Here is a 27,227-nt window from a genome sequence, read left to right on the forward strand (position 1 = left end):
TGGGTTTTTTGTTGTTTTACTTTGCCTAAGTTTTATTTCTCATCTGAACAAATCACATCTTTTCCTTGATGTTCCATTTAAACAGTGCCACTCCTAGAAATGAATATCTTTATCCTGTGAGGTAGTGGAGGAACTGTGGAAGCCACTTGTGGAATGTTACAATGACAAATGTATTTTTGTAGTCATATAGAAGGCAGTATTAGGGAAATGATAGGATGAATTAGTATCAGAGTTCAGCAACCTATAAATCCTATGACTTCCCAGTCTCTTGGGTCATGAGAGCTGTAGGCTCATACTACAGATGACACTTCTTCAGGATTAAGGTGAAGGCTGTTTTATAACTCTAATAGTGTATATAATTTTTGAACATGTTTTGATTGCTAGCACCTTTATCTTTCCCCCAGCTGGCCCCACTACTCGTCTTTGTCCATAAGCACAATTTTGGACCCAAGTATTTGTATTTATGCTTGTATACCTCCTTCCTTTCATAAAGATTTTAGCTGAAAGAGTTGTCTGATAGAAGGAAACAAAGAGAAGACCTGACATGGTCTCTCCCCTGCTAACCAGAAACATCCTGTGATATAGTTGCCTCAATCTGTCAGTATTTCTCTTTGAAGGTGGTTTCTGCTTGAAAAGTGGTGATTATTAGCATAACATCCAATTATTGCTTCTCCTTCTCTCTGGATACCTCCCCCTCCCCCGGATAATTTCCTGTTCTTGTTGATTTTGTTTTTTCAGAAGATTCAGCCTGTGGTTAAAATGTTTTGGGTTCCCACATGAACTTTCTGTGGGATTACCCGGTTGTGGGGCACCTTCGCCAGATCGACAGTGCTAAAGAGGGCAAAGATCTTCTTGGTTAATAGAAAAAAGCCAATTTGGGATGAATCAAAGTTCAGAAACATCCAGACTTTCTCCCTTCAGTACTTTTTTCTGTTTGGGGTAGCAGTTTTGCCTAGTGTAGGGGAGGGAGGGGCTAGTTGGGAGGACTTGTGTTTAAGGGGTTCACAAACAGGGGATTTAAGTGTGTCTTTTGTGTTTGCAAGGCACTAACACCACTCCCGTCTGTATTTAAATGCTGTCCCCAGGTTACGACTATGGCTATGTCTGCGTGGAGTTTTCACTCTTGGAAGATGCCATCGGATGCATGGAGGCCAACCAGGTTGCTTTATACTTCGGTCAAATGATGCTGGAAGGATTTTTTTTTTTTTTTTTTTTTTTTTTTTTTTTTTTTTTAATGTATTGGTAGGGAGGGTTTCACATGATTTCATTTTGGAGAGGTACAAGAAATCAAGTATCTTTAGAGCATGCCACGTCCAACCAAAAAGCAGTTATGAGGAGAAACTTTTTAAAAGTCTGGGAATGTTTCTCTAGAAGAGTTAATGGGTACAAAGAGTGTTTTAAAAACTAGAGCCCAATTGTGGTTGGACTGGGTTCCAAAGACTTTAGATGACAGGTCTAGAGTGCTTCCCTCTGAAATGTGGCTGAGATGGGAATCCTGAAGCAAAGAATGAGCCTTGATTATCCCCAAAGAACTGCCTGGCACAGCAATTCTAGGTCAGTGGTCACACCCAGACCAAAGGTGAATTCCACTGATAGTAACTTCTGTGGCACTAAGGTCCTGCCTGTATGTGCTACTTTTGGAAGAAGACCATCGGGAGGAGAGAGGAATGGATTGTGTCCATTGCATTCATCATTGTTCTTTGCCAGTTGGAGTTTCATATTCAAGTCCTTGACTGCATATAGTCAGAGCTGGTGAATCTAAATCTGTACTTAACTTATGTTTGATCCATCTGGAGCTATTCATCTTGTCACCTAGAATTGTAATCTGTATCTTTAATTGAACCCTGCCTGGTAGTTTTGGTGTGGGGATTTGGGTCGGGGTGGGGGAGTGAGGAATTGCTAAATAGATAGAATCTGCCTTGACACAGTGTTTCCTTGGGGGAAAGTAGTTTTCTTTATGGTATCTCAGTTTCTCCATCTGTAAAGTGGGAATAAGAAGCTCAGGAATATTGATTTTTTTATGTACCTACTGCCTTTTCCTAACAGTGGTATTGCATCTTAAAAGAAGGCTCTGCCAGAGAAAAGTAGTTATTACATGAGATTTCTTCCTCTTCTGTAGCCTAATGCCCTTTCATCAGCTTTGCTCCACTCAGCATGACTCATTTCACTGTTTCCTTCTTTGGCTCTATTCTGTCTTTATGGATATAGAAATGACATACTCTGAATGGGTTAAAATCAAGCATTAATTAGAAAACTTGTTAATGTATGCTTACTTCTTATTAGTAGTATAAGCACTGTCAGATCCTTAGAGAATGCCTCATTTAGGACCATATCCTCTTAACAGGGGTTTTTATTGACTTAACAGGATTCTTATTGACTATTCAATGTCCAATCATTGAGCAAATATTAATTTGTATCAAACTGTACTCCATAAAATTTCCTTATGAGGATTTTCTTATATAGTCAGCCCCATTTCCTAGATTTTTCTTCTTCCATTGCTGGCACTGCCACATGAGGGAATCCTCTCTTGCTGAACTGCGTAGGCTTCATGATTAAATCAGTACTCTCCAGGTGTTTTTTTTTTTTTTAAGTTGCCAGTGGATTATTTAATTTAATTTAATTTAATTTTATTTATATGCAGTGCTGAGTATTGAACCCAGGACCTCACACATGCCAGGCAAGTGTTGTACCACTGAGCCACAACTCCAGCCCCAGCACTCTCCGATTTTGAGGAGAATAAAGAAGATTTCAATCTGTATGCTCATGGTTTATTCAGACAGTCTATCCAAATTTGAGGACACTTTTTAAGTCATAAGCATATTATTTGTATCAGTTTTTTGTCACAGTAGTAAATTCTGGGAGTGGTGGAAATATAAATGAGGAGATGCCATCTCTTTTGTATTATTATTCTTTTTTTTCTTTTTTTAGTTGTTGATGGACTTTTATTTTATTTATGTATTTATATGTGGTGCTGATGATCGAACCCAGGGCCTCACACATGCCTGGCAAGTGCTATACCACTGAGCCACAACCCCAGCCCTGTATTATTATTCTTATGTGTTTTTGCTAGAGTGGCATTACTTTGTATCAGCACTATTTAATCTTTGATTTAAAAATATCAATATTTCTTTACCGTCTCTTCTCTCCATTCCAACAAAATATTTCATCTGAAGCATCCAGTTCTCTACACAATAGTATTAAATAGAACTAGGGCAGCCTTTTGTAAAAACAAGCTTTCTTAGGCACATTTTCTGTTGGAACCCCATCTGAGAAAATACTCATTTACAACAATAGCATTGAAAGGTTACTTATTGACATCTTACCCAACCCCCATCATTCTGGGAACACTCTAAGGCTCCCAGATCCCTGATAAATGACCCCTGCTCAGTGAACAAGCAGGAGCAGGGCCAGTAATCTTTCAATAATGAACTAGAGTCTTCTGACAGGTAGCAGTCCTTATGCATAGGATACAAAGTGGTGCTGCAGTATAATTAATTTTTTTTTTTTTTTTTAAATAGGAAACTCAATCCAGGGATGCTTTGTCACTGAGCTACATCCCCAGCCCTTTTCATTTTTTATTTTGAGGCAAGGTCTCACTTAAGTCTGAAACTGGCCTTGAACTTGGTGATCCTTCTTTGGGCTCAGCCTCCCCAAGTCTTGGTGATTGTAGGCATGCATCTAGCCAGGAATACAATTAGGAGGTAGCCTCTACCTTCTCGGACCTTATGGCATCTAGAAAGGAGATGAAAATCCCATAGAGTATTCTCTTAAACTCCAAATTTCTGTCTGATCTCATTTTCAGTATTCACTGGAGTTAATCCCCATTAAGATATCCTCTTCAATATTCTTATATAGTCAACCCCATTTCCTAGACTTTTATTTCTTCATTAATCATAGGACAGATTGCTGACACTGCCACATGATAGAATCCTCTCTTGCTGAACTACATAGATGTCATGTTAAATCAGCCTTTACCACATATCAGGTTGTGTGCATATTGTTTTGAAAGGAAAATTTTTGAGAATGAAATCTGGGAATTTTTCATACTTAGGTAATACAGTATAAAAATAGGGAGACAGGGATAGGGATATATCTCTGTGGTAGAGTGCTTGCCTAACATGCTTGTGGCCCTGGGTTCAATCCTTAGCACTGTCAAAAAAGAAAAGAAAGAAAGGAATGCATGTGGAGTCAAATGTTACTTCCTAGTTGGGCTATTTTTGTGTGTTTCTTAATCTCCTGAGGCCTCAGTTCCCTCTATTCCCAGTGTATCAAGGGGTTCTTGTTAGAATACTAGAGGTGCTGCGGGGAACAAGGCAGAGTATATAACTTTATTTTTAACTGGGGGAATATGGTATAAACAAGTTGATAAATTAAAATAATACAATATCCATAGTATTGAGAGAGAAAATGAAGCAAGGTATTGAAAGAATAGATGAGGTGGTCAGGGAAGCTTCTTGAGGAATGACATTACATTCTAGTAATGACTCTTGGTTAGGTTAATAATGTAGGTATAACACTTACCATAGCACCAGGTACTTAGTGAGCATTTGATATTATATAATTATGTTCTTTTTTTTTCTTCCTTCCTCTTCACATGTCAGGTAATTTGTAATCATAATTCTAGAAAAATAAATTTATATTTGAGGCTTATTAAAACTAATAAAATTGATATAGATTAAGCTCCTTATCACACAGTAGTTAAGGGTCTTGTGAAAGATATATTAGTATGGAGGAAGAAATCCTGACTTCAGAATGAATAAAGTAAGTGTTTATGATAGATGAAGTGTTTTTGTCCACTCATCTATTCTTCTTTCTTCCAAATTTTACTTATAGATCAAATTGGTACAGATCCTGAGTCATCAAAGATTTGCTGGGCATCTCTGAGAAGGGCCCAAGTGTGAGTGTATATACTTCTGAAGTTTCTGTGAAATGCTTTGAGTTTATTCATTTGTTTATTTATTTGTTTGGTCGGGGAGATAGGGTCTCATTGTTGCTTAGGGTCTAGTTAAATTGCTAAAGCCGGCTTTAAACTTGTAATCCTCTTGACTCAGCCTGCTGAGTTGCTGGGATTATTAAGTGTGTACCACTGCACCTGGCCGAGTTTCATTTTTCATAATTTTTCACTGTCCTCTTTGTGTGAAATATCTTTTATGTACCACTTATTGACCCTTACAGGTCTAGGGATGAGAATAAAAGAGACATCTACTAGCTTTCTTTGATGAATATTGTGGGTTCTGTGTGCAGTAGTGAAGTTGCTTAGAATGATAATCAGGGCCCTTGTAGCCCTTTTCCAATGTCTATGTGAAGATGTCAAACAGCAGGACTCTTTACAACAGTACTGAGTATTGTGGCTGGGAGGCATCTCTTAGCCATCAGCTGTCTGTCTGTCTGTGGAAGTAGTTTCCAGTAGGCATGAGGGTATGATTCATTTAGCTAATGCCTTTGTCATCTGTCTGTCTAGGAGAAAGGGGCAATCGGTGAACACTGTGGGGCAGGGACTTTCACCTTTTCTAGGAAATGTATGTCTAAAATTGTCATATGCCTTTGGCTTTCTTTTTGGTCTAAATTTCTGGGGATTGAGGATGAATATCTCTTTTTGCTGTGTATGGCTTTTTACTGGGATTTGGAGAAATGAGTAAGAAGCGTTGATCTCTCTCTCTCTCTTTTTTCTCTTTTGGTATGGGGGATTGAACCCAGGGGTGTTTAACCATTGAGCCATGTCCCCATCCCTTTGTTTTATGTTTTATTTTTAGACAGGGTCTCACTAAGTTGCTTAGAGCCTTGCTAAATTGCTGAAACTGGCTTTCAACTCACAGACCTCCTGCCTCAGCCTCCAGAGCCAGTTATTACAGGCATGCACCACAGTGTCCAGCAGAAGCATTAATCTTTTTCAGTGGATGCTACTTGTACTAGCTCCCTGAAATTGTTGGCAGTTAGGCTATAGGAAATAACATTTCATTTGCAGGTGTGATGCAAATTTTTGTCCAGATATTTACTAAAATACTCTTATTTTAAAAAACTGGGAAAATAATTATTTGGATTTTTTACTTATCTGTGTGTGACACAATCAGCCTGATTTTCTAAAATGCAAGGAAAAGGATGCCGTTATTAACATAAACATTCCTTTAGACACCAGTTTTTTTCTGGTGTGGAGAAAGAAAGCTATGAAATTCATGAAGTTTTATGAAATAGTATTTTTTTGTGTCAAAAAAATTAAAGAGAGTTTGGGTTATTGAAGATACCAGGATGGCCTGGATGTTTATGAAGGTATGTAAAAGGAGGCAAAATCTGAAATGTGGTCTTTTTTTTTTTTTTTATTAAGATTGGAATGCATCAGGGAAAAAGCTTACACTTTTGGGGATGGAAAGAATATTTGTGAGGCCATGATGGAAAAAAATTAGTGAAGAGAGCTGGTGCATGACTAATTCCAGCAACTTGGAATGGTGAGGCAGGAGGATTACAAGTTCAAGATCAGTTGGGGCAACTTGGCGAGACCTTGTCCCAAAATAAAATTAAAAAGGGCTGGGGATGTAACTCAGTGGTAAAACACCCCTGGGGTTAGATTCCCCAGAACACAACCAAAAGCCAGTGAAGACCCAGTTTTTTTGAAACTTACTCAAGGTGTTAACGAGATAATGCTATCTGAAACACTTCAGTACTGTAAGTTGTGTGAATTTCAGGAAACGAAAGTTCCCCACTAATCTGTGTAAATAACCATGTATTAGAGTTCTCTAGAGGAACAGAATCAACAGGAAGTATGATTACGAAAAGGTAATTTAATAGATTGGCTTATTCAACCAGAAACTGGATAGTCCACAATGGCAGTCTGCAGGCTAGAGAAACCAGTAGCTGCACAGTCCAAGAGGCTGAAGCCTCAGAACAGGAAGGATCAACGATTCTACCCTAGTCTGAGACTGAGGCTTCTGGAAACTCCATGGAGAATCACTGGCAGAGTCCACTTTGGAAGAGTGAAGAAGTGAGAGTCTGATATCCTCAGGTGATGGCAGCAGCAATCAAGAACCAATGCAAGAAGAATCAGGCTTGCATTTGCTGCTGCTTCCTTGTTCTTCCAGTTTTTATCCAGGCCACTGTCCTATTGGATGGTGCTGCACATGCTTAGGAAGGGTCTCCACTTCAGTTCGTTATCTTACATGTCAACCATTCCTAGACTCACCCAGAAGCCTCTTAATCATTGGCATCTCTTGATTCAATCAAGTTGACAATTCACATTAATCATCACAAACAAGAAGGTTGTAGTTTTACTTAAACAACTCTTATTCCAAAACTGTTTCACTCAGAACAATGTAGTGTCTAACCAGAACTCTCCTCTACAACTTGTGACTTGAGTCAAGCCATTTTGCCTGGAAACATCAATCCCAGTGCCTTCTGATTGCCCTCAGTAAAAGTATTGACAGGAACATGGGGAAATGCAATCTAAAAGAAGTGCAAACCAAGGGTTATGGAAGATTCTTGTTCTCAGGAGTGGGGTATTCTGGAGAATTAGTAGTGAATTTCAGGATTAGGTATTTGATTATGCATTTTGGTTACTCTCCAATGGGCATGAGACAGTGTAGTGTAATAGTTAAAACAGACTCTGGAAGGAAGCAAATCATGGTTGAGTCGTTCTGTCTCTGTCACCTTCTACTGTGTAACTTGGGCAAGTGGATTAATTTCTCAGTGCCTCAGTGTCCTTCTGTCCTTACTTCTAGGAATTAAATAAGTTAATGTATGTAACTTATTTACATTAGAACTGGTCTTGGCGTGCATTGAATGTTGAATGTGTGCTTTCTGTTAATCACAATTTCTCATCTGATTGACAAGAAAATCTTAGGTTATATCAGTCTGTCTTGGCTTCATGGAGTACATTGCTAAAAGAGGATTTGGTGGAAATGCCCAAGAGGATCTTTTCTTTTCTTTTTCATCAGTAGTACATCTTGTTTAGTCTGTTTATTGAGATTCAGGAGGACTGCTTCCAGGTCCCTTAAGGAACTTCTGCTTTAACTGTCAAGTTTTAAATACTTTCAAGAATAAGAGCTGGGGGCTGGGGATTGCAGCTCAGTAGTAGAGTGCTTGCCTAGCATGTGTGAGCACTGGGTCCAATCTTCAGCACTGCATATAGATAGATAGATAGATAGATAGATAGATAGATAGATAGATAGATAGATGATAGATGATAGATAGATAGATAGATAGATAGTCCATCCACAGCTAAAAAAAGAGTAAGAGCTGGATGCGGTGGTGCACATCTGTAAGCCCAGCAACTCAGAGGCTGAGGCAGGAGGATTGCGAGTTCAAAGCCAACCTCAGCAGATTAGCAACGCACTTAGCAACTCAACAAGAACTTGTCTGTAAATTAAAAAAAAAAAAAAAAAACGGACTGGGGATGTGGTTCAGTGGTTAAGCATCCCTGGGTTCAGTCCCAGGTACCAAAAAAAAAAAAAAAAAGAGAGATTAAAAGCCGGAGATAGATACTACTATATGCAGTATGGTTAGACCATGATGAAATCTAGCCTCTGGCCTTAAAATCCTAAACACATATAGTCAGCCTTTGGCTTTGCCATACCTCAGGTTCTCATTATAACATGTACTTCTCAAACTTGAAAAATAGACAATTATCCATTGACCATTTTAGGGGACCTTCCAGTATGTCTTCTAGTCTAGGATAAGTTTGTTATTTCTGTGGATTGACATAGTTTTATTTATTTTGTGGTACTAGGGATTGAACCCATGGACACTCCACCACTGAGCAGCTACATCTCCTTTTTAACATTTTTAATTTTGAGACAGGGTCTCATTAAGTTACCCAGGCTGGCCTTGAACTTGTGATCCTCCTACCTCAACCTCTCAGGTACTTGGGCATATAGGTATATGCCATCTCACCCAGCATTTAGTTTTTAATTTGTTCTAATTTAGAAATGTGTCTTGTATTTCAGTGTTGTCACGTATCTTTGAACTTGTATTTTTAACTAATGTTTGACTTTTTTATAAAAGTGGGATTGTATGAGGTGCTAATTTTCATTGTCTCATGGTTTTTTAGAACTGGATTATAGATGGTTGTAGAAAAAAAAAGCAGGATATGTTTAATTTTAATGAATTAACTGGAGGTTATTCAAAGGCATAGTTCAGTTTGTGGCCTTGATTATAACTTTGACTTGTGACCTTGAATACAAGGTGCTGTGGAACCTTTAAGAAGTAGGGATTGGTGGGAGGGCCTTAAGTCTTTGGGAGCATTCTCAAAAAATAACTCTCATGAGACCCCCTTGAGTTCTTGAGAGAGGGTTGTTATAAAAGGAACAAGACTGACCTTACTCAGTTCTCTGCTTCTTGGGTCAAGATGTGGCTACTTGATCCTACCATGCTCCCTCCATGATGTGGTACCATCTGTTACCCTCACCAGAGGTTGAACAAATGGGGTTGCCTGATCTTAAATTTTAAATATCCTAAAACTGTGAGCTAAATAAACCTCTTTACTTTATAAGTTAGCCTTTCTCCAGTATTTCACTGTGAGAACAAAAAGCTGACTAATATGGAAAATTGATACTGAGAATACCTCCAGATGATGCTGAGTTAATATTAATAGGACAGAAAAGTTTAGAATTCTGAATTCATTACTCTCTGGCTCTTTTGTAACTCTAAAACTCAAGTTTTCTCATCTGAAGGGATAATCATAGTACTCACTTTAGAGAAATTTTGAAGTTAGAGTATATAATACATATAAAGTAGTTGGCATCTGGTAATTGCTTTATACCAAAGAATGATTCTATAATTCTGAACTCTGGTTATACCAGTTCCTGTTTTTCTTTGGCTCCTATCCACCTCCTGGAATTCAGAAATGCTTGAAAAGCATCATTATTGCTTTGAATATCAGCTGAATCTTTTATAGTTAGTCCATATGGTGCTTTCGTCCAGTGCCTCTCTTATTTCATCTCATCTCAGAAATTGAGATGTCTGGGAGATAATGAGAGATGCTGAGTAGCACCTGCCCTGACAGCATCTGGGGATAAATTCATCCAGCCATGAGAGGGCATGGCTGTGTTATACCTCCTGCAGTAAAGAACCTTGTTTTTTGAAGCTAGCATTGGTAGGTAGTTTTTCTATCATGAAATTCTCATATAGACTGTAGGTGACAGTCATCCAACATGTTGAACTTGGAGGTTACAACACATCTTTGTTTCCCTTTCTCCTCAGTACCGGGTACTTAGGTATTGTCAGTCTAGCCCATAGAATTCTCTATCTCATAGATTATATATTTCTTATAAAGGATATTGATGGACTAATAATCATTTAGAATAATAATTATTTTTAATCTCACATGGTGAAATTAATAATGCTAATATTAGCTCGGCATGGTGGCTCACACCAATAATCCCAGCTACTTGGGAAGCTGAGGCAAGTTCAAAGCCAGATTGAGCACTTTAGCAAGACCCTGTCTCAAAATGAAAAATAAAAAGGACTGGGACTCTGGCTCAGTGGTAAAATGCCGCTGGGTTCAATTTCTGGTACCAAAAACAAACAAAAACAAGTTCAGTGCCAGCCTGGCAATGTAGTGAGATCTTGTATGAAAACAAAAGGGACTGGATTGTAGCTTAGTGGTAGAGTAGTTGGAAGTCTTTACATCTAGCAAATTTCTATATCCCAGCCCTACAGGATTAAATCCAACTAAAATGCAATATAGATTCATTTACCACCCCCACCCACCAAAAGAAGATTGTGTATCATTTGTGAGGAAGCTAGAGATTTAAAACTTGCACGGTAACACACACTTGCAACCTCAATGACTAGGGAGACTGAAGCAGGAGGATTGCAAGTTTGAGGCCAGCCTTGGCAATTTACTGAGATCATCTCAATAAGGAAAGTTCCCATTCCTGGGCACTGTAAAGTTTTTATAGGGACTTTATAAAAAATACAAAGGGTTGAGAATGTAGCGCAGTGGTAGAGTATCTCTTCATTCAAGCTATAGTACCATAAATTGAGGAATAAAAAGGAAATCCATTGGCTAATTTTTTTCATACAGATATTCCTGTAATCGGATGATATGTAGGTGCCAATATAATCTTTCCTGGTTTCCTGTAATTGCTATCCAAAGCTCAGATCCAGGAGAAAAAAGCAGAGCACAAGTGGGGTAGGTGCCTTCCTTATATATATATATATTTTTTTTTTTTAAATTATTTTTACAGACTGCATTTTGATTCATCGTACACAAATGGGGTACTACTTTTCATTTCTGTGATTGCGCATGATGTAGATTCATAGCATTCCTCTAATCATACATGTACATAGGGTAATGATGTTTGTCTCATTCTATCACTTTTCATACCCCTGCCCCCTCCTCCCTCTCAGTTCCCTCTAGAGGAGCCTTTTGTCAACATTGACATTGTGGCTATTATCTTTGACCTTTAGTAGAAGTTATTTTAATAAGGGGGAGACTTTATTAAGTTCATTTACATATATCATTCACCCATTTCAACTATATAGTTCTTTTATTTTTAAATAAATTTATCAAGTTCTGCAACCATCATCATAATCCAGTTTTAAAACATTTTCATGATCCTAATAAGATCCCAGTTCAGAGATGCATTTCCACCAACAATTTCAGACTTACAGGAAAGTTATAAAAATAGTCGAGGGTCAGGCACGATGGCACATTCCTATTATCCTAGTGACTTGGGAGGCTGAGGCAGAAGGATTGCAACTTTGAGGCCAGCTTGGGTAACATAGGAGACCTTTTCTCAAAATAAAGAATAAAATGGGTTGGGAATATAGCTTAGTGGTAGAATGTCCCTGTGCTAGACAGCTTTATAAGAAACAATAGCAACCAGGGGAAAAGGGAAGCAAATTCACTGCCCCTTCCACTGGTCTGAAAATATTTTTTGTATGGTAGTGATTTTGTTTTGTTTTTAGTGCAAATGAGTATTTATTCGAGGGAGAATAAAAGAAACGGGATTATGTAGTAGCAGCATTGCTCAATATTCATGCTAGTCGTGTATCAGAAGAACACTAAGACTGTTGGTCCTAACTTTTTGTAATTAGGTGTCTGGAAGGTGACTTGGTAGGGTCTGTAGCATTCTGATTGGTTGTGCCCTTGTAGCCTTTGAGTTGTAGTTTTCTGTAGCCTTTACTCAGTTCAATCCTTTTTTTCCCTTTTCTCTCCTCTCTGGAACAATGTTTTCCCTTTTCTCTGGGACAAAGGAGTTAACTAGAATTTTTAGAAATGTTTCCACCGGGCAATCCATTTCTATGGAGCAGCCTGTACTTTCCATCTTATTTAGAGAAGCCTTTTTAGGGCCCATTTCCTTAATTGCCTGCCTGTGTTTTACTATCTGACTATCCTACATATTCAAGTTCCTCCTCTGAAGAAGTGGCCCTTAACTGCCATTAGGGAAAAGGGGGACAACCACTCTGGCTACTTCAAGTTGAAAAGGGGCATTAGTAGGGGAAGGGCAGTTAAGGTCTTCCTCTAGAGACCTAGATGTATAAGAGCCCCTATTAGATGTAAGATTCTATTTTGGATTCCGGCTATAGGGCCATTTGTAGCTTGGGTGTCTTGCACATTAAGTTAGTCCAGAGGTTCATGGTTGCAGTGGATGGTGACTGGATAAGGTGTACATAGAGCAAGGATCATGCCTTCCAAAGAAGCTCCAAGTTGGGCACCAAGAGGAAATGAGATTTTCTGCTGTTAAATTGTGATTGGCAGGGCCTATTTCTATTAACAGCTCTTTCCACAGCAGACCACACCTGTTAGTATTACTACTGAGCAGTACCTCTGCCAGCCATTCAAGGCAGGGATTCTTTTTTCTTTGTTTTTTTTTTTTTTTTTTGTACTGAGGTTTGAACCCAGGGGTGCTTAACCATTGAGCCACATTCCTAGCCTTTTATATGTTTTATTTTGAGGCAGATCTTACTAAACTGCTTAGGGCCTCACTAAATTGCTGAGGCTGACTTTGAACTCATAATCCTCTTGCCTTAGCCTTCTGAGTTGCTGTGATTACAGGTGCCCAGCAAGGCAGTAGTTCTTAATGGGAAGGGAGGATGATTTTGACATCCTCTTCTCTCCCCAAAGACTGGACATTTAGTAATGTCTAGAGGCATTTTTAGTTGTCACAATTGGAAGAGGACACTACTGGTATCTAGCCAGGGATGCACTGAGCATTCTGCAATCAAATGATAGCCCTGCAACAAAAAGAATTATCTGATTCAAAATGTATTATTAAGGTTGAGAAATTCTGGTATAAGTGAGTTGTTTCATCAAAGAGAGGATGACCTGACTTGCTTGCTGTGGATTATCATAATGAGTCATCTTTTTCTTCACCTTCTCCCTAGTCCCAGAATGAGGAGTGGTAAGTAGGATTGAGAGTAAAATGAAAGTATAGACACAGCTCTGTTCCCACTCCAGACTGCCATAGTCATAAGCTTAGACCTGTGTCCTTGGGATAGGAGCTGTAGAACAAGACCTATTTTATGTGTGGACCAGAATAAGTTCTTGGAATAACCAAAGGTCATAGACATTTTTAGAACAAGCTTGAGATATCACTGAGGTGTTCTATCATCCAACAGATTTGCAGGGGAGTGGTCAGGAAGGGAACAGTTATCTGAAAAACCAAAGAAGTTAATTCACATTTCATATAGTTGTCCAGGGAAAATTTAAAAAGTGAATACTGATTTTCACAGCTTTTGTTATACTGTATCAAGCATTTGGATCTGTTAGATTATCTTTTCATTGGACTCTATTTTAGAGGAAGGTTACACAGAACCATCTAACCAGGGCCCACAGGCTAGACTATTTATAGAGACTGAACTCAAAGTAAAAGATGGTATTTTCTCTTAAAACCTAGCACTTTTCTATAAAAGGGACCTACTCTGTATAGACTGCTATATATAAGTTTTTGTGTATTTATAATCATGTTAGAAATAACAAAGCAACTAATTTTAACTTCCATTAACTTAATAATTGCTGAGTACCGTCTATGAGGCCCTGGGGCAAGTGGTATACATTTATTAATGAATTAAATAGACATGTCTCCTTACATTCTAGTGGGATAAGTCTTTAAAAATCTAAAAAGTTTTTAATATTTTTTTGTTTTTGTTTTTCTGGTTTTGGTGGTGCTAGGAATCAAATCCAGAGACTGGAACATGTTAAACATGCACTCTACTACTGAGCTACGTCCTCCACCCAAAAAGTTTTTACTTATTTATCTATCAGTTTGTTGGTTTGTTTGTCTGTTAGTTTGTTTATTTATTTTGCAGTGCTGGGAGTCAAACCCAGAGCTTCATGCATGCTAGGCAAGGGCTTTCTTTTCCCACTGACCTATATTCCCAGCCCTACTTTTATTGACAATAATTATGTATATTTATAGGGTACAATGTGCTGTTATGATACATGTATACATTGTAGGATATTGAATATAGCTAGTTAATGTATTCATCCCCTCATATACTTATCAATTCTTTGTGGTAAGAACATTTAAAGTCTACTTTTTTAGGAATTTCAGAATATACATCATTATTTACTATGGCCACCATACCATTCAGTAAATCACTAGAATTTATAACATAAAGTTTACAATTTTAGCCTTTTCTTTTTTCTTTTTCTTTCTTTTCTTTTTCTTTTTTCTTTTTTCTTTTTTTTTTTTTTACAACTCCAGGAATCAAATCCAAGGCCTTTTATTCTAGAACTGAGCTATATCCACAGTCCCCTGTTTAAGCCATTTTTAAGTGTACATTAGGTGGCATTAATTATACTCACATTGTTTTGCAACCGTCATTGCCATCCATCTCTAGACATTTTCATCTTCTGAAACTGAAACTCTGTACCCATTAAACTCCTTTCCCTTAGTCCCTGAGAACCATCATTCTGTGTTCCAATTCTATAAATCTGATTATTCCAGGTACCTCATACAAATGGAATTATACAATATTTATCCTTTTGTGATTAGAGTATTTCATTTAGCATGATGTCTTCAAGACTTATCCCAATCATAGCATGTGTCTGAATTCCCTTCCTTTTTAAGTTTAATAATATTCTATTGTAAGAATAGAACACATTTTGTTTATCCATTCATTCATTGAGTAGTACGAGTACTAGTTCTATAACATGGAGTTACAAATATATCTTCTAGTTCCTGCTTTCATTTCACTTGGGTATATTCCCAGGAGTGGAATTGTTGAATCATATGGTAATTTTATATTTTTTTAGGAGTTACATGTTCTTTTTTATAGCTGCATAGTACTCTGCCATGTGGCTAACCTTTCTTTCTTGGCCAGTGCTCTACTGATGGACATTTGGGTGGTCTTTGATCTCTTGCAATTCAGCAAATGAACCTTGCTAAGTTTATTTCTGTGGGGGTCTATCTGAATCATAAGTCCCCAGAAATGAACTTCTTGTATATGTATTTGTAATTCTGTTTGTGTGTGTGTGTATGTGTGTGTGTTTTTCTCCTTCCCAGTCCTGGGGATCAAATCCAGGGCTTTGGGCTTCTTAGGCAAGCAAGCACTTTACCACTGAGCTATATACCCCCAGATGTTTTAACTATTTTTAAGTTAAGTAGATTATTTTCTTCTTGTTGAGTTTTAAATATTTCTTTGTATATTTTGGATAACAGTCCTATAACAGATAAGTGTTTTGCAAATATTTTCTCCCAGTCTGTGGCTTGTCTTATTATTTTCTTGACAGTCACCCTCTCAACCCCTCACCATCCAATGCTAGGGATCAGAACCAGGTCTTGGTACATGCTGGACAAGTGCTGTACTCTTCATTCTGTGTGTTGTTCCTTTTGGGTTGTGTGTAAAGTCATCAGTAAACCATAGATCATGTAATTTTTCTTATCTATGTTCCCTTCTAAGAGTTTTATAGTTTTGCATTCAAGTATGTGATCTACTTTGAGTTAGTTTTTGTAAAGGATGTAAGATCACCTTTTCCTTCCTCCATGCTGGAGATACAACCCAGGATCACTGACCGACATCCCCATCCCCCTAAGGTCCTTTTTGTAAATGGCTATTCAGTTGTTCCAGTATCCTTTGTTGAATAGCCTATCCTTATTCCATTGAATGACCTTTACTCCTTTGTCTAAGATCATTCAGCTGTTTTTGTGTGAATTTTTCTGGGCTGTTTGTTTTGTTCCTTTTTTCTTTTTTGCATTCTTTTACAGTACCATGCTATCTTATTTACTGTAGCTTTATAGTAAGTCTTGAAGTTGGGTAGTGTCAGTCCTGACTTTGTCCTTCTCCTTCAGTATTGTATTAGCTATTCTGGGTACTTTCCTTTGCCCCATAAACTTTAGAATGAGTTTGTTGGTGTCCACAAAACAAGTTGCTGGAGTTTGATTGCATTGAATCTTTAGATCCAATTAGGAAGAAATCTTATCAATATCAAATCAGTCTTTCTATAAACTTGGATTCATTTATGTAGTTAATAAGTCTTGGATTTCTTTCATCAGAATTTTGTAGTTTCTCTCATATATCTCTTAGGCAAATTGTAAGATTTTTACCCAAGTATTTTCTGTTGTTGTTGCTAATGTAGTACTATTTTGTTTTTAATTTCAAATTCCAGTTACTTTTTCCTGTTATAGGAAAGCATTTGACTTTTGCATATTAATCTTGTGTCTTAGCCCATTTTATATTGCTGTAACAAAATTCCCGATGCTAGGTACTTTAAAGAAAAGAACTTTATTTGGCTCACAATTCTCTTATTTACAAAATCCAAGAAAGCATCATGGCACTGGTGTCTGGTGATAACTTTCCTGGCTGTGTCAAAACATGGTAGAGAAATGGAAAGGGAAAGAGCTGTTTGCGGAAGGAGCCGAGTGTGTGTGGGGGTTACCTTACTTTATAATAACCTCCTCTCTCGGGAATTAATTTACTCTTCTGAGACCCTTCCCAACTCCATGAGATCACCTTTAATCCATTGATAAAGGTGAAATTTCTCATGTCCTGATTCTGTCCCACTAGGCCCCAGATGTTTTAGGTTACCATCTCAAAACTGCCGCTCTAGGGAACCAATCTTCCAGCAGATCTTCCCTTTGGGGGGGACAAACCATATCTAAACCATAGCATCTTGTATCTTACAACCTTGTCATAATCACTTAGCTCCAGGATTCTACCCTGCAACCTTGGCACCCCATATTTGGATATTTTAACTAGATAAGTCATCTGCAAACAAAAACTGTTTATTTGTGGTGCTGGGAATAGAACCCAGGGGTGCTTTACCCCAGAAACAGGGTCTGGCTAAGCTGCTGAGGCTGACCTTGAACTTGAAATCCTCCTGCCTCAACCTCCCGTGTAGCTGGGATTACACTCGTGGGCCACCACACCTGGAAAAGATTGTTTTATGTCTTCCTTCCCACTCTGTGTATGTTTTATTTCCTTTTCTTCTGTTATGGTATTACCTAGGACTTCCAATACAGTGTTGAAATGGGGACATCCCCTCCTGGTTCCTGATCTGGTGGGGAAAGCATCTAGTTTCTTACCATTAAGTATAATGATAGCTGCAAGTTTTTTTTACAGATGTTCTATAGCAAATTGAGGAAGTTTCCACTATTCCTAATTTGCTGAGACTTATCTTGAATGGGTATTGGATTTGTCAAGTGCTCTTCTTCCATCTAATGTTATGCTTGTGTGCTTTACTTCTTTAATCTGTTGATGTGAATTTTTTTTTTTTTTTTTTGGCAGGGGATGGGGTAGTGGGGTTTGAACCCAGGGGCACTTAACTACTGAGTCACATCCCCAGCCTTTTAAAAAATATTTTATCTAGAGACAGGGTCTCACTGAGTTTCTTAGGACTTTACTGAGTAACTGAGAGTGATTGTGAACTCATGATCCTCCTGCCTCAGCCTCCCAAGCTGTTGGGATTACTGGCGAGTGCCACTGTGCCTGGCCACTAATTGATTTTTTAACATTGAACCAACCTTGTATAGCTGGAATACATCCATTTGGTTATGGTGTATAATTCTTTAACTTTGTTGGATTTGACTTGCTAATTTTTGTTAGAGAGTTTTGCATCTATGTTAATGAAACATACTGGTCAGTAGTTTTCTTGTGTTTGGTTTTAGAATTAGTCTTAATATTTGTCTCATAGATTGAGTTAGTATACCAGGCATGGTGGTGTGTGCCTATATTCCCAGTGACTTGAAAGACTTAGGCAGAAGGATCTCAAGTTTAAGGCCAGCCTTGGCAAGTTGGTGAGACCCTTTCTCAAAAAAATTAAAAAGACTGAGGGTATAGCTCAGTGGTGGAGCACCCCTGGAATAAATCCCCAGTACCACCAAAAAAAGTAAGAGAGAAAGAATATTTCCTCTGTTTCTTTTTTCTGAAAAATTTATAGAGAATTGGTGTAAATTCCTCCTTAAATGTTTGATTGGTTTTGTCATCAAACCTATATGGGCATGATGCTTTCTGTTTGGGAAGATTACTAATATTGATCCAGTTTCTTTAATAGATACAGCTCTATTCAGCTCATCTATTTCTTCTTGTGTAAGTTTTGATAAATTGTGTCTTTCTAGGAATTGTTCCATTTCATTTTGGTTATGGAATTTGTTGTGTAGAGTTTTTCAAAATAGTCTTTTTTTCTTATTTTAATATTTGTGAAATCAGTGGTGTTCGTCCCTTTTTTCATTTTGTTTTCTCTTTTTTGGTACCAGGAATTGAACCAAGGGGTGCTTAATCACTGAGTCATATCCCTAAGTCCCAAGGTTGGTGTTTTTTTTTTTTTTTTTTTTGGGGGGGGGGGGGCGTGCTGGGGATCGAACCCAGGGCCTTGTGCTTACAAGGCAAGCACTCTTACCGACTGAGCTATCCCCACAGCCCCAAGTTTGGTGTTTTATTTTGTTTTTTTGGACAGGTTTTTTTAAATTGCTGAGGCTAGCCTTAAACTTGTGGTCCCTGTGCTTCAGCTTCCTGAGTAGCTGGGATTATAGATGTGCTACCACATTTAGCTAATATTTCTTTTTTCTTTTCATGCAGGGGGAGGGAGAGAGGGAACAAAAGCAAGCTCAGCTAGTGTTTCTAAGTCATTAGTTTTTCCTTTATTTGTACCTATAGAAAAGATATGAGATCATAAATGTACTGCTAAGGGAATTAATCACAATTTAAACACACCTGTGTAACTATGTGCCAGATCAAGAAACATTTTTATCACCCTAGAAAGAAACTTTGTCCATTAGTGGTCACTGCCTGTTTTCTCCTACTCCTACCTGTATTACCCCAAGTCCTAGGTAGCTATTAATTTCCTGTTCCTATAGTTTTGTCTGCTCTGGATGTTTCATTTAAATGAAAGTATATACTACATGTCTTTCTTGACTGGCATATTTCACTTAGCATAATATTTTCCATTATATTCCAGTGAAATTCCAGGAATTTCATTCCTATTGTATGAATTAATATTTTAGTTCTTTTAATGTTGAATATTTCATTGTATTGGGTATATCACATTTTCTTTATCTGGTGGTTAATAGACATTTGAGTTAGGTCTACTTTGGACTATTTTGAATAATGCTACTATGAACATGTGTACCAGTTTTTTGTGTGGATACATTTTTTCCATTCTCTCAGGTATACCCAGGAATGAGAATAGTAAGGCTTTCAGTTTCTGATCAGGCACTGTCCCATATGGGTACCTATTAGTCTCTGTCTTAGAGTGATGGGATATTGAAAACATGTAATGCTTATAGATTGGATGGCAACATTTCATTTCTTGTTTAGAAGTCTTCAGGTCTTCAAAGTTACCATTTTGTCACCACATAGCCATCTCTCTTTGGGGTATGTTTTTATTTTGTTTTGTTTCTTTGCTTAACCAAATGTCTTAGGCACTTGCTGCTATGGCCTGGGTCAGTCTTTGTTATTTGTGTTTTGAGCATATCATGGGCTAGGTTTACAAGTGACACTTGAACAGTGAATTTTCTTCCTTTTTTTTTTTTAAAGACAGATTCTCTTGACTGGAGCCAACCATTAAATGACATATTTATTGCCACATAAATATCCCATATCATAATATGGGATGCAATAAACGTCCCATATCATGTTCATGTGGCCTATTGCCTGAGGTATTATAGTAGTTGAAAGGTGTAGCGGTTTCTCATTCTTCCTGTGTTCTATGAATCCAGAACAAGGCAGCATATGTTCAATTCTTCAGAAACAGGGGGATCAGTCATCCCAGAACCACATTTGAATTTGTTTCTGTCACATTTCCAGAATTAAATTAAGGCCAGAGAACACCTGTTTTGGGTACCTTATCCAGGAAAATGTTTCTTGGACTCTTCCTGAATACTTAGAAATTAAGGGGGCATTTCATTGTTAGGCATTTTTGTGTGTGATTTCCAGGTAGCATTTAAGTCCTGAGAAATATTGACTAAAGTAGTAAATAGCTAAACCAGACAGAATGCCTGGGTAGTGTCTAGCAAATATGCTCTTACCAGATAACACAAGATTGAAAAGTCCAGGAGGGTAGAGACTATTTATTTTTTAACTTTTTTTTTTTTTTCTTTACTACTTAACAGGCATAGAACTGGGCCTGGCAGCATATGACATCCTAAATAAATATTTGTTGATTAGGTTAATAAATGCTGGATAAATTATTTTCTGATTCTAAACTCCATCTGCATAAAGCCTTAGTGATTCTTTTAATTTCTGCAATATGTGTGAGACCCTTGTGCTCATAAAATATGCCACCTCCCAATTTGCTGAAAACCTTAGAAATAAGGTTTATGCCTTATTATCTTTAATAAATACTGTTTCTGCTCTGATAGAGCTGGCACATCTTGTTTGTTTTAGCTTCCAAAGTCTTGTCTGATTTTGTTCTTATTCCCTGGGGTGTCACAACTGGAATGACTTGGAAGGTGCAGGGTAGGTCAGGTAAGTTGTCAAGGGCCTTGAATATTTTAGTCTTTCATTTGAAGACCTGGAGAAACCACACGAATGTAACAGAATGAAAATGATACTTTAAAGAGACTCTTCTTTGGTAGTGTATAGATTAAGAGGAAAAACTTGGGAAGAGGAAAAGGCCTCTCAGAATGAAGAACAGCAATTGAGATGTAAGAAGTTGATGGTTTACAGTGGGGAGTAAGGATAAATGTGGAAGGAAAGGGTCAGATTTGAAAGAGATTGAACAGAGCATTTGGTAAAACTGGGTATTGGAGGGAGTTGTAAGGAAGAGGACAGATTTAAAGACCACTCAAAGGTTAGATGAATGTTAGTACCTTGAGCAGAATAAAGCACATGGAAAGAAAAGACATTCAGGAGGGAAAGTATTTGCTGACTGTGAGGTGACAGCAGAACCTTTAGGTCAACAGTAGAGATACAGAACTAGATTCTTTTTCTTTCTTCTTCAAACCTTCATGTTTTGACAGAGAAAACATGAAGATTAGTTTTTTTTTCTGCCAGGCCTACCTTAGCAAGAATAAGACTGTCTTGATTTTTACTTAATTCTGAACTTGTGTAGTTTATAATTTTCTCCCAAGTCACCTCCAGCTTTGTCCATTATATGTACAGTTTGTAATACACTTTATATCTGGGAAAATGTTGACATAGTTGACCTCTCAACATAAAGTTTCTTACTTCTTACCCTCTCTTTTGTCTTTCTTTACTTCTAGTAGTATTAAAGAACTTTTAATTTTTGTATTTCTGATAAGAATTTTAGATAGTGGGTCTGAGGGTATAGCTCAGTGTAAAGCCTCACCACACACACAAAAAGGAAAGGAAAAAAAATAATAATTATTTCAGATAGTGGTTTTGTTTGTCTTAAAATGTATTTATTTTATTATTCTCTTACTTTATTTTTTTATTTTATTTTTGTGGTGCTGGGTATTGAACCCAGGGTCACTATACCATTGCATCTGAAACTGGCCTTGAGCATGTGATCCTCCTGTCTCAGGCTCTCAAGTAGCTGGTATTACAAGAGTGTACCACTGTACCCAGTTTATCCTTCCACTTTAAAACATAATGTTCAAGGTTTTTGCACACTGTTGAAACTCCTGGGCCTAGTTAGTTGCTCAGAAAACATCTGTTGTTTAATAAAGAATATAAATCTTCTGGTGTAGGAGGTAGTAGATAAAAAGTCAGTAGAAATAATCTCTTCAGTGGTGCAACCAAAAGAATAGCTGCTGCTTCTCTTGGGATTCCTGCAAAACACAGCAGCCTTTGTGGTGTGCTTAGCAGTGTGGCCTCCTCAGTGTCTTAGGATGAGTGGGATTTAGTCTGCTCTCTTGTCTGTTCACCACCACGTCCCACAATCAACTCTAAAATAAAAAGAAATGGTTTGATTATGTTTATTCAATAAACAAAGCAAGTTAAGAAACTTTACATTTTCCACATGGATTTCATATACTACCTTTTTACTTCCCCTATGGCAACTCAGTTTAGAGACCTAGACAGTAAAGCATGCTTTTATGTTGAATTTAGAGTCCACCTTTTCTAGGAGAAAAGGGCTAGAGAGCTAAACAATAGTCAGCTCAGAATATAAAAGAGTGTTACAGAGATGATACATATCAGCTGCCCTTCATTCTGTGTGTGTGTGTGTGTGTGTGTGTGTGTGTGTGTGTGTGTGTGTGTATGGGAGAGGGATAGCCTCTCTTTCAGGACTGAAGACCCTTGCCCTGAATACCTCATCATTATTTTAGAGTCAACTGAGAAAATCATTAAGAAAAAACAACCTGTATCTTGTTTCTATGTGTGTTCTTTATGAGTACTGTGATTTAATTCCTGTGTAACTGGAATCAAATGAGAAAAGAGGGGAAAAATGAGATGGAGATTATAAAAACCTAAATTCTGGGGGTTATTCTGAGGACTATCAATGAAATATGTTCAAATGTAATTTTTAACTTCCACTAAGGTCATATCTTTGGAAGTAAAATATTTGTTAACCAGATAAGTAGACATTTGTGAAGAATGCCTTTGTAAATTGTATGTTGTTTTTTGAATGAAGATTACTATCTCTGATAAACAGTACTAGCCCTCAGCCATCAATAACCTCATTTTTCCATCAGTTGAACAAATCAACAAAAAAGGGTTGCTGATTTTTCATTCTGAGTTGTATTCACAGGGCTCACATACTTTTTTTTTCTTTCTGCCTTTTGCTCCTGCTGCCTCTGTCCTTCTGGGCTTTAATGGAAAATCTGTTATGTCACAGAGTAATCATATTCTCATAAAATATAACTGGGACTGAGCTTGTGTTGGCAAGCTTCAACAAAGATGTAAAACTGCTCCCCAGAATAGTTCTTTCCATTGTCTCTTGTACCTCTCAATATCTTAAGAATCCTGGAGGGTTAGTTATGAGCCAAGCGAAGCATATAGTAGAATCTTATTTCTCTGATATGAGTCCTTACTCACTGACCATTATAAAGTGAAATTGTGAAGTCTCTGAGAGCACTGATAAAAAAGGAAATGGGAGCCCAGTTTGGTGGCACATGCTTGTAATCCCAGCAACTGGGGAAACTGAGGCAGGAGGATTACCAATTTGAGGCCAGCCTCCACAGTTTAATGAGCGCTCAGCAATTTAGTGAGACACTGTCTCAAAATTTAAAAATGAGCTAGGTACTGTGGTGCACACCTGTAACCTCAGTGACTCGGGAGGCTGAGGCAGGAGGATCACGAGTTCAAAGCCAGCGTCAGCAACAACGAGGTGCTAAGCAGCTCAGTGAGACCGTCTTTAAATAAAATACAGATATAGGACTGAGGATGTGACTCAGTGGTCGAGTGTCCCTGAGTTCAGTCCCCAGTACCCAAATAAATAAAAAATAAATACAATAAAAAGTGGGTTGGGGATATAGCTCAGTTGGTAGAGTACTTTCCTCGAGGCCCTGGGTTCAAATCCCCAGCACCGCAAAAAAGAAAAAATATAATAATAAATTAAAAAATAAAAATTAAATGAACTGGGACTGTAGCTTCATGGGTTCAGTTTCTAGTACAAAAAAAAAAAAAAGTGTACTTAGAAATACCTCTTAGCTACTTTGACAAGTGAGGGATTTGGGCTTGAGAGGATTTTAACAGGCTTTAGTTTAATTTAAGATTAACACTGCTGATGCTGGTTGTGGTGGTGCATGCTTATAATCCCAGGGACTTGGGAAGCTGAGGCAGGAGGACCATGAGTTCAAAGCCAGCCCCAGCAATTTAGTGAAGCCCTAAACAACTTAAGAAGTCCCTGTCTCAAAATAAAAAAGGTGGAGGATGTGACTCAGTGATAAAGCACCCCTGGGTTAAATCCCCAGGACCAAAACAATAATAACAGCAAAAAACAATCCAGTATTTCAAATGATGTGGGGAAATTCCAATCTGCAAAAATGTTAGATAATAGAATATTAAGTGTGGACAGGCACCAGACACAGTGGCACAAACCTATAATCCCAGCTGAGGGAGGAATCTTAAAAGTTCCAGGCCAGCCTGGGTTAAAGGGGGGAAAAAAAAAAAAGGAATGTACTTCAGTGTTAGAGTTCTTGCCTAGCATGTGTGAGGCCCTCCATTCAATCCCCCGTACTACAAAAAAAGAATGGACAGCCACTAAAATAGGATTGCATCTTTCTACCTATTCATTAGTTTATCTCCCCACAGGTTACTTTCATAGGAAACACTGGCAGATCTCTGTTCGGTGATATCTGGAGAAAGAATGTGATAGAGATTGGGAGGGGTACAGTGTATATATGTCACACCTGTGCTTAGAACATCTACCTGTGTTTGACAACAGCTGAGAAATCAAATCAGATAAACTTGATGACTTTTATTCAAGTTTTTTTCTTTGTTCATATTGGACAATTGGCTATTTTTCATCAGTGATGTTAAAACCTTTTCATATTCTATAGCAGTCACTGGCAGCCTGATGTCTGTCTGTATGCCAGTTAAGAAGGATGACTGCCTGAGTTGAAGGGGATTCTGTAAAAATAAATAATTGCCTTTGTAATATATGAGGTAAAAGGAATCTCAAAGTTGACATGCCTATAGATTCTGCTGGTAGGGGGTGTTCCCTACCCTCTATTAAAGGTCATCCATCCACAGCTATTGAAATAGTATATTTGTTGTCTGTGAAGTACAAAGTGCTCCTTGCCTTAGAAATTCCTAAACCTGCAGATACCTCCAAGTGGTGAAGTCAGAGTTTACATAGTGAAATTTAACATTGCCTGGTTTTGATTCCTACTACTGTTCACTGTTCAAATGGCAACTTACGTGTTTTATGGATTGGGTGTATAGATGGATGCTATGACAGCAATATTTCAATCCAGAGCCACTGTGTGCTAAGTACTCTTGTCCTATGGACATAGTTGCTTCTATTCAGTCTTCCAGTCAGTCAATAAAAACTTATTTATTAATTAATCAGATACTGTGTTTGGTGCTAATAATAAAAGACCAACAAGATTTAGCCTGCACTCTTTTAATATCTGGACCAGCAGTTTGAAAACTAACACAAATATGCAGGTTCTGCTGTACATGGTGACTATTAGCCTTTAAGGAGTTTGAAGTGTGATGTGAAATGTTCCCATCTGGCAAGCAAGTAAGGTGAAATGAGTGACTGTCTGAATCCTGTATAGTCTCACCTGCTGATGATTATTGTCTTTTTGAGTACTTAGGGCTTGAAATAATCAACATTGCTGGGTGTGGTAGCACATGCCTGTAATTCAGGACCCAAGAGGCTGAAGCAGGAGGATTACAACAGGGCCTTGGCAATTTAGCAAGGCCCTGCCTCAAAACAAAACAAAACAATAATAACATTCATAGAGCCTTCATTATATCTTCCATGCTAAGCTTTTAATGTGTAATAATTTATATAATCTTTACTGCTACCCTATGAAATAGATACTGTAATCTCCACTTGACAGATAAGGACACTGAAACACAAAGAAGTTCATGATAGTGCTAAAGGTCATGGAGTGGAAGCAGGATTCAAATTTAGAGAACCTGGACCAGAGTCCATGCTCTTAAATGATTAAATGGGTTTGGAAGGGGACCATCTTAACCAACCTTTTGCATGGGTAGAGCTTGAAAAAATGGTGCTGCAGTGATCCTCCCTGCCTGAAGAACTTACTTTTCCTGCTTGTCTCCTGAGAACTACATTACCTGTTCTAATACTGAGCACAAACTGGTGAATAAGACTTAAGCTCCATTCTCTATAGTCCCGGATCAATCCAGCTCTGACCTTTGCCAGCTGGATGATCTGGCCTCTCTGAACATGTTTCCTTATCTGTAAAGTGGAAATGTTACTTCGTGGGATCAAGGGATTAAATAAGACTATGTACTTAGTGGTTTCTGGCCTCTGGGTAAGCACTTAATAAATGCTAGCAATTTTTATTATCGTTGTCCTTCAGCCTTGAGAGCAAGCCAGCAAGTAGTTTGTCAAAGACCAGTTTCTTAAGACCTATGTAGGTGGGAAAATCTACCCAGATTCCTTTGGTTTGACAAGACAATAATCTTATTCTGTGTATTTCTCTTGACTCTTTTGGTGTGAAAAGCAGAGAGGTAAAGCATTATTTGACAGATGTATGGATTCAAGCAAGAAACTGAGGTCCAATTGCAGAGAAATGACTTGTATAACTCAGAGCCCTGTCTGAGGAGACACAGAGGACCCTAGAGGGCGGAGAATGAACACAGCGCAGGGGCTAGTTCCAGAGTCGCATCCTCGGTTAGTTCGCTTACAAGTGTGGGTGACGGTTCCTTGTTAGTAGGCAGAGATTTTTTTCCTTTTGCTCCAATACATGTATGCTGGCTCATGTTTATTAAATCACATTTTTCCTGATGTTAAATAGAATTTGAGACATCCAAAATGGAAAGGCAAGGGAGCTCTGTAACTACAGGCTTGTTGAGCCCCTTTCCCACCTGTTCCTTTGCCACACTTTCCCAAAGGCTTATGTGCCAATGGTTGCTCCTCAGATGTCAGGGATGGCTAACTCTGTAAGTGCCAAGCCAGAGTGATGATGCTGCCGCCACCACTACCACCACCACCACCACCACCACCACCACCACCACCACCACCACCACCACCTTTACTGCTGCCGTCAGCCATTCACAGAATCCTGCTATAAGAAAATAATCTGCTGTGAAGCTTTCACCTTCCTCCTTTCTTCCTGTCTTCGGTGTTATACCTCTTTCTCCTAGTGTTTTTGCCATGCAGCCAGTGTTCTAAAGATAATTTTTAGGCACCAAAGTTACAGACCTTACTGCCTCTCTGAGGAGATGCAAGTTAGTGGTAGAAAAGAAGACAATTGAGAGGAGAGGGTTCCTACACCTCTGTGCTACAGAAGGGAGAGTTTGCTTCTTGA

General features: G+C 38.2%; 1 protein-coding gene across 4 annotated transcripts in view; it reads left to right on the forward strand.

The window, feature by feature from the left end:
- The window catches only part of RBM6 (RNA binding motif protein 6), a 99,219-nt gene that overhangs the window by 51,850 nt on the left and 20,142 nt on the right, over positions 1 to 27,227 (forward strand). For all 4 annotated transcript variants that reach the window (XM_079155466.1, XM_079155465.1, XM_079155467.1 and 1 more), the window contains one exon: positions 1,086 to 1,159. In XM_079155466.1, coding sequence (XP_079011592.1) covers positions 1,086 to 1,159 — 74 coding nt within the window. The remainder of the gene's footprint in view (positions 1 to 1,085; positions 1,160 to 27,227) is intronic.

Source organism: Sciurus vulgaris, assembly GCF_902686455.1.
Source record: "Sciurus vulgaris genome assembly, chromosome: 10".
Lineage (NCBI taxonomy): Eukaryota > Metazoa > Chordata > Mammalia > Rodentia > Sciuridae > Sciurus > Sciurus vulgaris.